General features: G+C 42.2%; 1 protein-coding gene and 1 long non-coding RNA gene across 3 annotated transcripts in view; one reads left to right on the forward strand and one right to left on the reverse strand.

Moving 5' to 3' along the window:
• The window catches only part of LOC139791924 (uncharacterized), a 51,237-nt gene that overhangs the window by 13,149 nt on the left and 24,489 nt on the right, over nt 1–13,599 (forward strand). The window contains exons 2-3 of one of the 2 annotated variants that reach the window (XR_011724086.1): nt 8,963–10,148; nt 10,954–11,000. This is a non-coding gene — a long non-coding RNA (uncharacterized lncRNA). Of the gene's footprint in view, nt 1–8,962; nt 10,149–10,953; nt 11,001–13,599 lie in introns of those variants that run through there. The other variant, XR_011724087.1, reaches the window with a different exon arrangement.
• Nucleotides 628–4,926, reverse strand: MMP7 (matrix metallopeptidase 7). Its single transcript, XM_071734412.1, has 6 exons — nt 4,705–4,926; nt 3,956–4,176; nt 3,701–3,849; nt 1,987–2,112; nt 1,326–1,487; nt 628–827 (listed from the first exon to the last, which is right to left on the reverse strand). The coding sequence occupies exons 1-6, from the start codon at nt 4,810–4,812 to the stop codon at nt 817–819; spliced, it is 777 nt and encodes a 258-aa protein (XP_071590513.1). The 5' UTR covers nt 4,813–4,926; the 3' UTR covers nt 628–816.

Genomic DNA, 13,599 nt, shown 5'->3' on the forward strand with positions numbered 1-13,599 from the left:
AGGCTCAGATCTGACTCTTTATTCTGGGAGTCTCTGTTTCTCTTGTACCTTAGGACACCTGTGCCCTTAGAATAATATCTGTCAGCACGAGTGTTTTAAAGGAGAGAGAAGTCCTGGGGGTTTGGCTCGTTTGGGGTTTTTTTGTGTGTATTTAAAAAAAATTATTTAAGAAAAAATTATTATTATTGTTTTAAAATACCTGAGAGGTGTTTGAATATCCCCATGGATAATGGGAATCCTAGTCCACTACTTCTTAAACTTGCTTTTCTGACAAGCCAGGGAGGACACAAAGTTGAAAAGCTATTTCCTTTGAGAAAATGTCCCACTTCATGCCGATGGAAACACAGTGCAGACCTTCTTCTCTAAGTGGGAGAGGTATGTGTAACACACTCTGAATCTGAGGAGGAAACAGGAGGTATTATGAAGGGCCAGGACACGCAGGGCTACTGAAAACAAGCCAGGAACAGAGTTTGTAACTCTGGTAGTAAATGCACAGAGGCTCCTTAGGTGCCTATGCCTCTGTTCAAAAGGATATTTATCTGTCTGTGTATCCCACATGCAAGAGTTATTTAATCCTCTAGTGAAGTGCCAAAAGAAAAAAAACCACATTAGTCAACAGAGTATACAAGAGGTTTTTTTTAATTTTTAAATGAATTTGTACAAAGTGCTCATAAATCAATGTAAAATTCAGGAAGAGAAAGCACAGTCCAGGAGTTTACCACTTTAATTAGCTGGAGTATAAACGTTGTTTCGGAACACCAAAAAATCTGTTGTGAATTCTTTGTTCTTTTTAAACAAACTTCTTCAAGAGTTTGATCACTTTTTCCCTGTGGGAAAGAAATGCAAGATATAGAGTCTTTACTGGGAATGGACAATGCAGACAACTATTTTTTATTGGTAGTGTTCTTCCAGCATGCTTTGGGGAAGGTGGTACTCAAAGAAAAGCAAGCCTGGCAAAGTCTACCCCTTGGGGTGAATTCTGCTTATGCTCCACCCTTACTAGTGAGCATTTCATGCTTTCACTGAAGTGTCCTATTGCCTTGGTAAGTGGCAGAGTACCTCTCACTTCCCTGCCAGCAGCTGCCCTCACTGAACAGCTCATTCACAGAGCAAGGTCCCCAGGATTTGTTTGGTGTCTGTAGCTGTATGGTGGGAACACGCTAGAGAAAGAGCACAGTGGATGGAGTATACAGAAATGTTTTCCCCAAGTTTGTTCCTCCTCTCTATTTTTGGTAATTTGATGAGGCCCTGGCAATCAGGGAAAGCAGTGAAACCTGTACCCCTGTAGGTTTTCTCTTGAGAATCAAATCTCATACTGAATTTACCGTATAACTTCTGAATCCTTCGCTTATCGTCCTCTGGAAGTCTGAAGGTTGCTGTGTTCATGGGTGTGTAGGCAGGGTACATCAGAGCTCCACGGACATTTGAATGACCAAGTCCCAAGGAATGGCCAAATTCATGAGCAGCAACAAGGAACAAACTCAATTCTGCAGCACAGAGGCATATTAAAGTATGTTAGAGGTATTTCTTTTTCACATACAAAGAATCAAAGTAGCAGGAGAATTAATAACTTTCATCCTCTGGCAGTGAAACCTCAGCATTTTGATCAGTTATTACTAAACTTTCTTATGTAACTATATTTTAATAAAAATATTACTGATCCCTTGCATATGCACCCAGAGACCCTGAGTCTCTTTCCAGCTCTATTTTTAGTCAACTTTATTACTTTCTTCATAATTTATGCAGAGGCTCATAGGGTTTGTTTAGCTTGTGGAAAGTGCTTTAAAATATGGACAGAACAGGCATTATGTAGCTGCTGATGATAAGGAAGCACAAGTACTTAGAAAGGTGGTTGAAAAGAGCAGAAATGTTGATACTGAAATGGTACTAAAGCGTGAAGAGGTATGGCAAGCATCTCTTATGACTGTGTTCTTCTAATACATACAAGTTTTCATTTCCCCTTCATAAACACAATGTAGGTTTTACCTTTACTGGACTCTGACCACCTTTCATCATCATCAAAATGAGCATCTCCACCAATCCCTTCTCCAGGTGAGAAGGCATGAGCTAGTATTCTACCTCTTCCATCAAAAGGATATCTATCACCATGCTCTGCATTTGAAAAGAAATAGAAATCAGATTACACCAGCTGTAAGTTTAAATTAAAAAAAATGAAGCATGTTGCTTGTTTGTGCTAGTTTTGTTCATTGGCAGTCCTTAATAAAGCTTCTATTACAGTGCCAGGGTTGTAAAAATGAGGACTAAGACTTTGGGAACACTTTCCAAACACTTCTCTAAATTACTTTAGCTCAAAAGTTTATGTTGGATAATTCAGGCTGCTGCATGTTTCAGAAAGAGCTGAAAATTGTTTCTGAGCCTTTGTCATAAATCTGCTTCTGAGGAAGCAATCAGGGATTATTTAAAAATAAATAGATAACGCTTGACAACATTATAAACACCTGAATGTTTCCAATGTTGGAAAGTGCTGGGCAACATTAGTTGTGACCTTCTCACTTGTAATGATTTTAGTGAAAGGCGATGATTTCAAGAAGATAAACATATTCCTGAAGAGCTGAGTTCATTTGTCCCAGCCTTGGGGAATGGTCTATTACCTACTTCTATGACAGTGCACAGTAAATGCTTCAGTTTCCTACCTCAAGTGTAAGAGCTGACAAGATGGTCTTGAAGCTGAAATTTCCCCCCTGCCCCTTAGGGAGCCTCTGGACTGATTGAGGAGTATTTAGGGACCCAAATGACATGCTGTGTCCTTTCCCCAGACCATGTGGATGGACCTTGGGGCAGAACTAACACAGCAAAAGAGAACTAGTCCTAGTGTGTGAGAAGGATTAAAACTCATTCCAGCTTGCAGGATCCTTTCTCAGTTTGACCAGCACTTTAGTCAACTTTTCATGGAATCATAATATGATTTCCATTAGAAAAGCATTTGCTTGGGACATGTTAGTGTTTATATGCAGTCATCTGCTTGTTAGCCAGGTGTCTGATCTTCACTTACAGGCAATGGAGATCCAGTAAATATTGTCAATGGATTTAGAGAAGTTAGCTAATCTTAAAGTAATCAAGCTTTAGTTTGGCTAAGTGGAGCCAGTTTAGGTTTTAGGCACAAGTCTACATTAATGTACTGCACTGGATCACAAGTGAGCTTCTGAAGAGACTCTACTGGTCATCCACATTTGGCTTGAACCTTGGTGGAATCTTAGAGTACATCAATAGGATTCCTTCTAAAGGAAAATCAACCTGTGTGGCCAAATCTAATGCATTCCAGCTGCCAAAGATTTCTCAGTCCAGGGAACCAGACTAGATCTGGACCAACGTAAGCCTTCCTGAACTCCATGAATCCAGCCTGTGGAGGCTGAATCTTCAAAACCAGCTGTTTTCCTCTACAGATCTATTCCCACTAATTTGTACTATTTGTCAAGGCAAACAGTCTCGAACATCTAAATGTAGGTGTCTCATTTCAGAGTTGAATTCTCCCTCCTGTGACTCTGAAAGGACTTTCTAATGTTTCACAGGAATATCACTGAATACATAAATTTGGTGGCACGATAAAGAGAAGATAAAATTTATGCTGACATCAGAATTCTTACAACCTCTTTGTTCTTTCATAAAGTTGTGTCTATAAAAATACCTGCTTTGAATAAAATATGGACCACTGCATTTTAAAAATGACAGATTTGCTCACCACGGCGTGCAAACTCAATCACAATGTCTGCATGTCCATTGAGCACTCTCTGGAACTGCAGAGGAGTCACATCACTCCATACCATTAAAGCCCTACTAATGGCATAATCCACTTTCGATCTGGGTAGATCAGTTGTATAACTGCCAATCCTGGTTGCAAAAGGAAACAGATTAATGTTATTTAGGGTGTTAAGGAAACCCACATAGCTAAATACAAAGCAACCCATTTCCCTGTAAAACTTGAAATGTCACCAACTTGTAAGTCAAACGTGTCTTTCCCCATGGGTTTGTAGAATATAATCTGTTGTCTCCTGTATCAGGAATTCCACATCTAGGCTGTCTCAGTATTGCTTCTGTTTCTTCATCTAATTTTCCAGTTATGGTCAAATGGAAAAAACTCTGCATTTCTTTAATCCTCTCTTCTAAACTCAGGCTTTTTGTTTTTGCATAAAATGGAAAGAATGCATCAAGATATGCCTTGAAGAAGAAAAGCAAAATAACAATTAATACATATGTCTGTGATGTTTTGGTAATTGCAGTCTTCATTTGATTGTTTAGTTGTCCTGCATCCACAACTAGTGGTACATGTATTTTTTCTTTCCATTTCAGTTTACCAAATGCTGTTCTCCGTGTAGTATAGACAGGCATATATAAAAATAATTGCAACAGCAGCTAAACATTGGAAGCAAGCAATACTTCTAAGTAAACATAGCTTACTGAGCATTAAAATCTGCAGCCTTCCAATATAATATACATAATTTTGTTGAGACATTTTAAAAATCACATGATCCCTGCTGTTTACCAGTTGATATTTGGTGTCTTTTGTAAGTTAGATTTAGGGTTTCTTAGCAAGCCAGCAAGTTTAAATTGTTTTATGTCAACTCTGCAAAATTGGTTGTGATGTACTAAAGAAAGATAATGTAAACATATAGGAAGGAATGAAGAAGCTGAATAAAAAAATCAGGTTATTCATAATGCAGCTACTTTGTCCCTGTGGCAACATACCTGCACATCCTTCAAGTCCATGGTACTCAATGCTTCTCGTTTATGTTGTACAGGAAAAGCAAGACTTTCAGCTAGGAGAAGAGCAGCACAAAGTAAGAAGGATTGCATGGTGCCCAGCTTACCAAGGAGCTTTGCTCCAGCAGAAAGTGTTTGACCTTCTGTCTCCCAAGTGCACAGCAAAAATGCTTATATAGATCCTGATAGCTCCAAGCCCCAATTAGTTATGTGACTCACTTTTGGGTGGTGTTAATCACTATTCAGAGAAGTAAATGAAAGCATATTAAACAAACCCTTCCTTTGACTTCCCTGTTGATGTCATGTCACAGCTAGCAGCCAGTTTTGGCTCTCTCTTTTCATATTATTCCAGTACTGAAACCACAGGGTCACGGGGAATTTAACTTTCTGTAACTTCATCAGTACAGTTACTGTGCAATAATGTCTTGCTGCTCTTCCCCTAAGTCTGTTATACACAGAAGCATTTTGCAACAGCCCTTGGGTCTGGCAGCCTGCCAGTATTGATAAAGAGATGAGATGAAATGAGAGGGATGGTTGGGAGTGCCCTCTCACTGAAATGACTGGCATTTCCTCGGAAGCATGCAACACTATCTCAGTAATTTTTTCTGGTTCAAATTCTCTTGTGAGTACCCATCCTATGTGGCAAGAAATCCAGTTCAGTGAAGTTAAAGATGTTTTGGTTGTCTTCATGGAGATTGGAAGAGTTTGTTAAATGTGCCCTCTAGAAATAGGACATCCTGGGAAGCCTTTGTCCCCTTGATTGAAGATGACCTTTCAGGAGAGACTCTTTACACTGGAGAACTAAGTAAAAAACATAATTTTTAAGAATGGGTGAAAACTCTCAGGAAAAATAGAAAGGAACTTACCCTAAGAAATTTGGAGCTATCTTCTGCCTCCGTCTGAACCAGTGCAACTTGACAGAGGCCCATGAAGCAGAGGAAACCACAGCTGAGCAGGACAGCCACAACCTTCCTGGTCCCTGGGGACCAACACTGGTTACAGGCAGACTTCACCAAACCCCACTGAAAGTTACAGATTTTGAGGACTGGAAACACCAGTTCACAGGCTGGCTTGTGATTTTGTTTTTTTTTTTTCAGTCTGTTCAGTTTTGTGACTGTATTACCTCTCATTCAAAAGGAAGGGCCCATAAGTGGGAAAAGACTGTTACTTCTCACAAGAGGACAGCTCGTATGGATATAGCTGAACATGCATGGAAGAATTTGTGGGTTACTGGCTGAAGTCCAATGCATTTCTGATGCGATAAGACTTCAGAGAGTTCAGAGAGAGATGGTCTATACCAAAGCTGATGAATTATGAAGGGGAGGACTACAGTACACAGTAAAGTCTGAAGGAATGATGCTTCCACCTGCTACTGAAAACAGCCCATATACACATCATCCTTTCTGTAGATTTTGGTAGCCTTACAGGAAGTCTACCAATGCCCAACTTCTAGAGCTTGAATAAAATATGCTGTATTGTTAGGAGCAGATTAATGTTTTTCTTCAACAGCTGACTTCATGTCTGACTATGGCAGTCAAGTCAGATCTGGCTCAGTGTCTGGGTGACAGGAGATGAGGATGTGTTTAAACCCCTCTGAACTCCATGCATGACTCCAGCGTATGGCACTGATTATTTCCCCATGTACACAAGAGGAATTTGAAATCCTCCAGAGCCCCATTCCATTTGACAGACTGTTGAGCAACCCACATATGTCTTTAACTGGGCCATGGGCAAAAACAAAAAGGAGAGTTTAAACACAAGAGTTTTCTGAGATGACAGGCACCATATTCCATTTTTATTTTGTGCTGGAAATTTGTCAGCTTACTTTTTTTTTTTTTTTTTTTAAATCCAAGAAAGAAAGAGGGTTTTGATGAATATTGGGTTTGAACTGAAACATAAAACTTTCCGTGAAATGAATTTTCATTTCTCTGGTCTCAAAATCAGCAGGAATCAATCTAATTCTAACAAGATCAATACCAAATGGAAGCGGACGATGATTTTTAGATTTAGTTGTGTGATTTTAAAGACTTTATCTTTTAGTTTTGATCTTGAAAGAAAAAAAACTCTTGTGAGTCAGGAAAAATAATTTCCTGCTCAAACCAAATCATAGTAATATAATTTACATTCAGCCTGCAGAGAGCATGGGTTGTGCCAAGAAAGTTCAAGAAGGACAGAACACGCCCCAACATGTCCAACACAGCACTGATCCCCTCGGGCTCACCTTGTCCAGTGGTGTGGGGCAGGGGCCTCAGTGAGCTTGGGGTTTATTCCTATTTATACTGTTTAATGATATTTATTAATGGAATTTGCTGTATCCACACAGTGAAAATAAAAGCTCTCCATGATGTAAAATTCTATAAGAAGACACAGTATTGTCACTGAAATGTTCACACTGTGGGGTAACTCTGCTGTGAACAAGGATGCTTCATGAAGCTATGTTCTATGTGGAACTTGCTGATGAGGATCAGAGCTTTTGTAGTCTAGAGAAAAATACATACACACATACACACACAGACATACACACACACACGTATATATATATATAAACTAAGACCTGAGCCTCCTTTGGACATGAGTGATTGAGTCCACCATCAGCAAATTTGCAGATGACACCAAGCTGGGGGGGGAGTGTGGATCAGCTGGAAGGCAGGAGGGCTCTGCAGAGGGACCTGGACAGACTGGAGAGTTGGGCTGATTCCAATGGGATGAGGTTCAACACGGCCAAGTGCCGGGTCCTGCACTTTGGCCACAACAACCCCATGGGGAGCTCCAGGCTGGGCACAGAGTGGCTGAGAGCAGCCAGGCAGAAAGGGACCTGGGAGTCTGGATTGACAGGAAGCTGAACATGAGCCAGCAGTGTGCCCAGGTAGCCAAGAAGGCCAATGGCACCCTGGCCTGTATCAGGAACAGCGTGGCCAGCAGGTCCAGGGACGGGTTTCTGGTTCTGGGCCCCTCAGTTCAGGAAGGATATTTTGGTCCTGGAGCAGGTCCAAAGGAGGGCAACCAGGCTGGTGAAGGGACTCGAGCACAGATCCTATGAGGAGAGGCTGAGGGAGCTGGGGCTGTTCAGCCTGGAGAAGAGGAGGCTCAGGGGAGACCTCATCACTCTCTACAACTCCCTGAAAGGAGGGCGTAGCCAGGGGGGAGTTGGTCTCTTTTCCCAGGCAACTCTCAGCAAGACAAGAGGGCATGGTCTCAAGTTGTGCCAGGGGAGGTTTAAGTTGGACATTAGAAAGAATTTCTTTACTGAGAGGGTGATTAAGCATTGGAATGGGCTGCCCCGGGAGGTGGTGGATTCTCCATCCCTGGAGACATTTAAAAAGAGACTGGATGTGGCACTCAGTGCCATGGTCTGGTAACTGCAGTGGTAGTGGATCAAGGGTTGGACTTGATGATCTCTGAGGTCCCTTCCAACCCAGCCAATTCTATGATTCTATGATTCTATGATTCTATGATTCTAAGGTTTCAGCGTTTCATACTCTCCCTCAACGTGGGTGGAAGAGGCTGGGAGGAGACACAGCTGGGACAGCTGAGCCACATTATCCAAGGAAGGATTCCAGACGATATAATGTCAAACTCAGCAATAAAATTGGGCTAGCAGAAAAAGATAGTGGAGTGAGAATTGTCATCCGAGGTGGTCATTGCCTGGACACTGACAAGACATCAGTTTGCTTGAGGGAGGTGGTGAGCATTTGCACCACGTTCACCCTCCCCACCCCCCGCCCCTTTCTTTCACTTTCTAAACTGTCTGTATCCCAATCCATTTTTTTTCTCTCTTTTGCACTTCTTATTCTCTCACCCATCCCACTCTGCATGTGGAGAGATGAGCAGCTATGTGGGTTATTCAATTTGACTAGGAAAAAATAAAATTCAAACATGGGAAATATTTCTGCAGCATAAAATATTTTTCTGCATTGCACTTTCTTGAGGCTAATCCCACAAAGCAAAGTCTGCTTCTGAACCTTCCTGGTATTTTTCCACAAAATCAACCTTCATCCTCCTTCTTGTCTCAGCAGTGCATAGCACGCTTCTTTTGGATTCAAAATGACCTCTGAGCAACACAGAGTTGAAGTCCTCTCATGGTTGCTATGGGCTATTCTTCTTGGCCAGGGCCTGGGCAGGAGAGAGAGGCAAATCTCCATGGCTACTGCACACCATTTCCATCATTTTTACCCCCAAGGGGACTTTCTTCAGAGGAATCCCTTGACACTTGAAAACCAGGGCTACATATTCCTTTTTGCAGGGAGGGTGTGTGTGGGGAAAAACCTCCAGTCATCCCTTCCTGGGCATCGAGGTCTTGCCGGATCCCCCTGGCACTGTGTCAGCTCATCCCTGGAGAGAGGCAATCCAGTTTTCCCATCCTGTTTGTCTGGATTAAGGTGTGCTGAACTATTTCCCAGAGAGATTTACCTCACATTCCACTGCTTTAGGGGAGGAAAGGCCCATGGGAAGGATTAAATGTTATGGTTCAACACAATGTGACAAGAACTAACACATCTAAGTTACTAATAATTAAGCAATCAAATATAACATATCTCAGCTTGGGGATTTACCACCTTATAAGGTCTGTCTGGGTTTTTTTCTTTTTAATTTGTGTGTAATGTCTTTGCATTTACAACAATTTGATGATTGAGATGTAGTGTGGGAAAAAGATGTAAATATAGGGATAGGTTTTTACAATAATGATCTTGAGCAACAAGCTACAAGGGAAATGGCATCCTGTAAATGTTACCTGCTTGTGTTAGTTCTGACATCCTCCATTTTTTAATTTGTCTGCTCCTTTGGTCTGTGATCAGGAGTCTCTCTTTCCTCCAGCTAACAGACACATGTGGATCTCTCAAAATTTTCCATATAATAATTTGCTTTATTCAATTCAAATTGAAGTAATAAGATGTAACCTTTAGATGCACACAGTCTTTTCCTGCCTCCAGAAGCAAATGTGCAGGGCATGGGGAGGGGAAGAGGGCAGGAGGTCAGTCAGCATTTCACTGCAGCGTGGATCCAAACCTCGCTGGTTGGAGCAGTGGCATAACCACTTTTTGGAGCTGGCTGACCCCATCTATTTGTATGTCTGGCTCAACACTCTCTTGGAAGAACTGAGTTAATCTAAAACCTTGTCTAAATCTTGCCTTGTCAAAACCATATCCCTTCATGAAGGAAACCTGGAACTTAGTACTAGGACAGAGTTAATCTCAGACTGTAATCCTGCAGCAGATCTCCGTGGTAAGCAGCAGAATCCCATCTGAGACTGATCCTGTCCTGTTGTTGCGGGTGCAGGCAGAGCAGGTGTGACAGCATGGGAGGAGTGGTGGCCTTGGTCTGCCCACACTAAAAGCAACCCCAGTAACCCAGTGAAGGGACAGACAGTGTTTGCAGCTTTTCCTGACTCATCCTGATCTGCATATGTCTGTACCTGCTGGGACAGTGTGGTGAGGTTGGGCTTTGTTGATAACAGAGACCAGGGTTTGAAAAGTATGGGTAAAACCAATAAGCCTTTACCTCCTTGTGCCTTTGCCTGTGCTGAGCTTCATGGACTTGCATAGGTCTTTGAAAAAAGCACTGTAGAATAAATAACTTTGACCAAAATTTCACATTCGGCCTGATTTGCAAAATCCTGTTTCTACCAAAAAATTAAAGAGGTCTGAAGCACCAGGGAGGTAACAGCCTTCATTGTAAACTGACTTGCAGCAAAACAATCCCAGAAGAATTAGGGAATTGCCACCAGGGTTTTATGCAAACTATGCTGAGTTTTCCAATGTGGTGGATTCTGACTTTGGCTCTATCAAAATGCAAGACAACCATGAAAAATCTGCACAACCAAAAAAGGGCCACTTGCACTCTGGTGGTGAAGAGTGAGTCCCAAAGAAGTCTCCCAAACTTTAGAGCAGTTATTCATGGAGCTGCTGACCACCCTGAGTAGTTGCTTAATCAAAGCATACATGGGTAACTACTTTTCACTCAATTTCTTTGAAATGGAAGGATAAGACTGGGCTTCACTGCCTGTAGCTAGATTCCTAAAATTGCCTGGGTTAGCTGTGGCTTTCAAATGTCCAGTGGTTTCTGTCTGCCACAGGAAGCATTCAGCTGAGCAGCTCAAATGTTGCTCCTCACATTACAGACACCTGAGAGCTGTTTCCCCTCCACAGTCTGTCATCCTTAGTTATAAAAGACATTCTTATTGTTGCTTGTCTTTTAATAGTTCTCCTGACTCCATCTATGATGCTTTTATTTCAGATTTTTCCACAAAACTACAAGAAGAAATACAATCACATATAACTGCTGTTCTCTTTACTCTATTATGATGAATGTACTAATTAAAGGCAGTAAATTTGCCATCAAAATATTTGCCTCATGAAAACAATATAAAATTCTTCCATCACTGTCTCAAGGAAATCCACAGAGCATGGGAGCATCCTCTCACCCTTTTCTGGTTTTATTTCTGTTTTATGATCTAATATTCACCTTTCCAGCCTGTCTGCTTTTCTTTTTTTTTCTGTCTCTCAGAGTCTCTTCTCTAAACTATATACAATTTACCACACTATTAGAACTGCTTCCAAGCAAACAATATTTGACAAATGAGTACCTTTCGATAGTGTACAAGACTTATAATTTAGATACAGACTTGATAGGGTTACAATTGATTGTAGCAGGAGTTTGACAGTGTCTAATTTGTAAAAAGCATGACAAATACAGTAATATACACACTTTAAAAGACCTTTGGTGTTCCTCTAAAAAAATTAATGTCTAAATGTCATTTCATTTCCTGTAGATACAACCTCCTGCCTTTTGTAAGGGAGTAACTCAGCCTCAGACAAAGCATAATTTGAGTGAAGCTTTGTCCTTGTTACCCTCCTTCTCAGTTTTTTTGTTCCAAGAAATGAATTTTCCTTTGCTCTCACCCTCCTGAGGAGGCTATAGGTCAGAACCAGGATGTGTAAAAGACATTTAAACCAGAAGGTAGGCAGATGATAGTGTATTTGGTTTACGTGGGAAGGTTTGGTAGTGGAGGCACTGGAGGGATGGCCTTTGTGAGAAGAACCCAGGAGTTCCCCCACATCAGACTGGTTCCAGCAGGCTCCAATAGACCTGCTGCTGACCAAAGCTGAGCCCATCATTGATGTTGATGGTGCCTCTGTCACAAGAGATAGACGAAAAGGTAAAGAATGATGTACAGTGACTGGGAGAGAGGAATGAGAAAAAGTGAAACAGCCCTGAAGACACCCAGGTCAGTGAAGGAGGAGCAGGAGGTTCCTGCATCTCATGGTGACACAGGTTGTCTCCCTGCAGTTCATGGAGGTTGATGGTAGAGAAAATATCCACCCTGTAAAACATGGAGGATCCCATACCAGGGCAGGTGGGCATGCCCTGAAGGAAGCTGTGACTCCATGCTGGAGCAGACTCCTGGCATGACCTGTGGACCTGTGGAGGGAGGATTCTACTCTGGAGCAGTATTTGTGAGCCCCTGGGGGACCCCCACTGGAGCAGTCTGTTCCTAAGGATTGCACCCTGTGGAAGAGACCCACGCTGGAGCAGTTCATGAAGAACTGCAGAGCCTGTGGGAAGGACACACACAAGAATAGTTCCTAGAAGACTCTGTCTCATGGGAGAGCCCCCACACTGGAGTAAGGGAAGAGCAGGAGAAGGAAGAAACAGCAGAGATGATAAAACTGACCCCATCCACCATCACCCTGAACCATTTAGGGGGAGGCAGGGAGAGGGTAGAGGACTTGAGAATGAAGGAATGAAATTTAGCCTGGGAGAATAGGGAATGGGAGGAAGGTGATTTTAGTTTTGTTCTTTTTTCTCATTCTCCTACTCTTATATTAACTGGCAGTAAATTAAATTAATTTTCCCTAAGTCGAGTCTGTTTTGCCTGTAATGGTCATTGGTGAGCAATCTCCTTATCTCAATCCACAAGCTTTTTCCATTTTATTTGCTGCCCCTGTCCTGCTGAGGAGGGGGAGTGAGTGAATGGCTCAGTGGGCACCTGGCTGCCAGCTAAGGCCAACCCACCAGAGTTGGAGAGTTTTCAGGGCAAAGAGAGGGAAGAGGGAATTTTGCGTCACAATTTCAACACTGCCAAAATTCAGCTTAGACTCTTTTCCAGGCACCAAAATCTCTGTCTATATTAAAGAGTAAAGTGAATGAGAGGGTGAAACAGCAGGCACTGAGGCTCTGACACCCATGTGGGAAGGGGCTGCCTCAGACCAGCTCAGGTCTGGTCCATCAGACTGAGCATCCCACAGTAGGGGGGTGTGACAGCTGCTGGGGACACAGATTGCTCATGCTCAGCTGATCCCCGTGTGAATCCAGGCAAGTGCTGTTGCGTGCAGGTGGCTGGGAAACTGATAAGAGTGAAACAGCCCCTGAGGCACAGCCAGCACCCTGGCCCTTTAAAACCCACTTGATGTCATCATGTTTTCTTCAGAAGCAATTGTCACTGCCAGGTGATTATGGCTGATCAGAGGAAAGGAACAAAAGGCTTTTGTGTATTTTAATTCTTCATTTTTAAATCCTTCAGTCTTTTTATTAATGTGTAACAAAAGAAGATTACGCATTAAGGGACAGCACTCTTCAGTCCGGGCTCTGTGTCCCAAAATTTTACTGTAATTAAAATTACATTTTTAGATAACTGAGTTTAAACTTCTATGGAAATTAAGAAGGAAACTAGCCTAGGGTTTGTGGATTTTTTCTACAAATAAACAGAATTAATTTGTCATAGTATCCTGCCTGAGGTGACCCATGACCTGCCCAGCCCACTGTTCCTCTGGCTTCTCTGGAGGGAGTTGTCATTTGTTGCTCTGCAAAGGGTGGAAGGAGTTTGACTTACAGTAAGTAGTGACAGAGCACTGACCCATACCACATCAAGGAGGGAAAAAA

The sequence above is a fragment of the Heliangelus exortis genome, chromosome 1 (assembly GCF_036169615.1).
Source record: "Heliangelus exortis chromosome 1, bHelExo1.hap1, whole genome shotgun sequence".
Lineage (NCBI taxonomy): Eukaryota > Metazoa > Chordata > Aves > Apodiformes > Trochilidae > Heliangelus > Heliangelus exortis.

What these genes read in the sequence shown, in the direction of transcription:
- MMP7 (XM_071734412.1), bottom strand. Translation starts at nt 4,812, where the DNA reads ATGCAATCCTTCTTACTTTGTGCTGCTCTTCTCCTAGCTGAAAGTCTT. An exon ending in TGGACTTGAAGGATGTGCAG is followed by an intron (nt 4,177 to 4,704) that starts GTATGTTGCCAC and finishes TTCTTCTTCAAG; the next exon opens with GCATATCTTGATGCATTCTT. An exon ending in GATTGAGTTTGCACGCCGTG is followed by an intron (nt 2,113 to 3,700) that starts GTGAGCAAATCT and finishes TTTCAAATGCAG; the next exon opens with AGCATGGTGATAGATATCCT.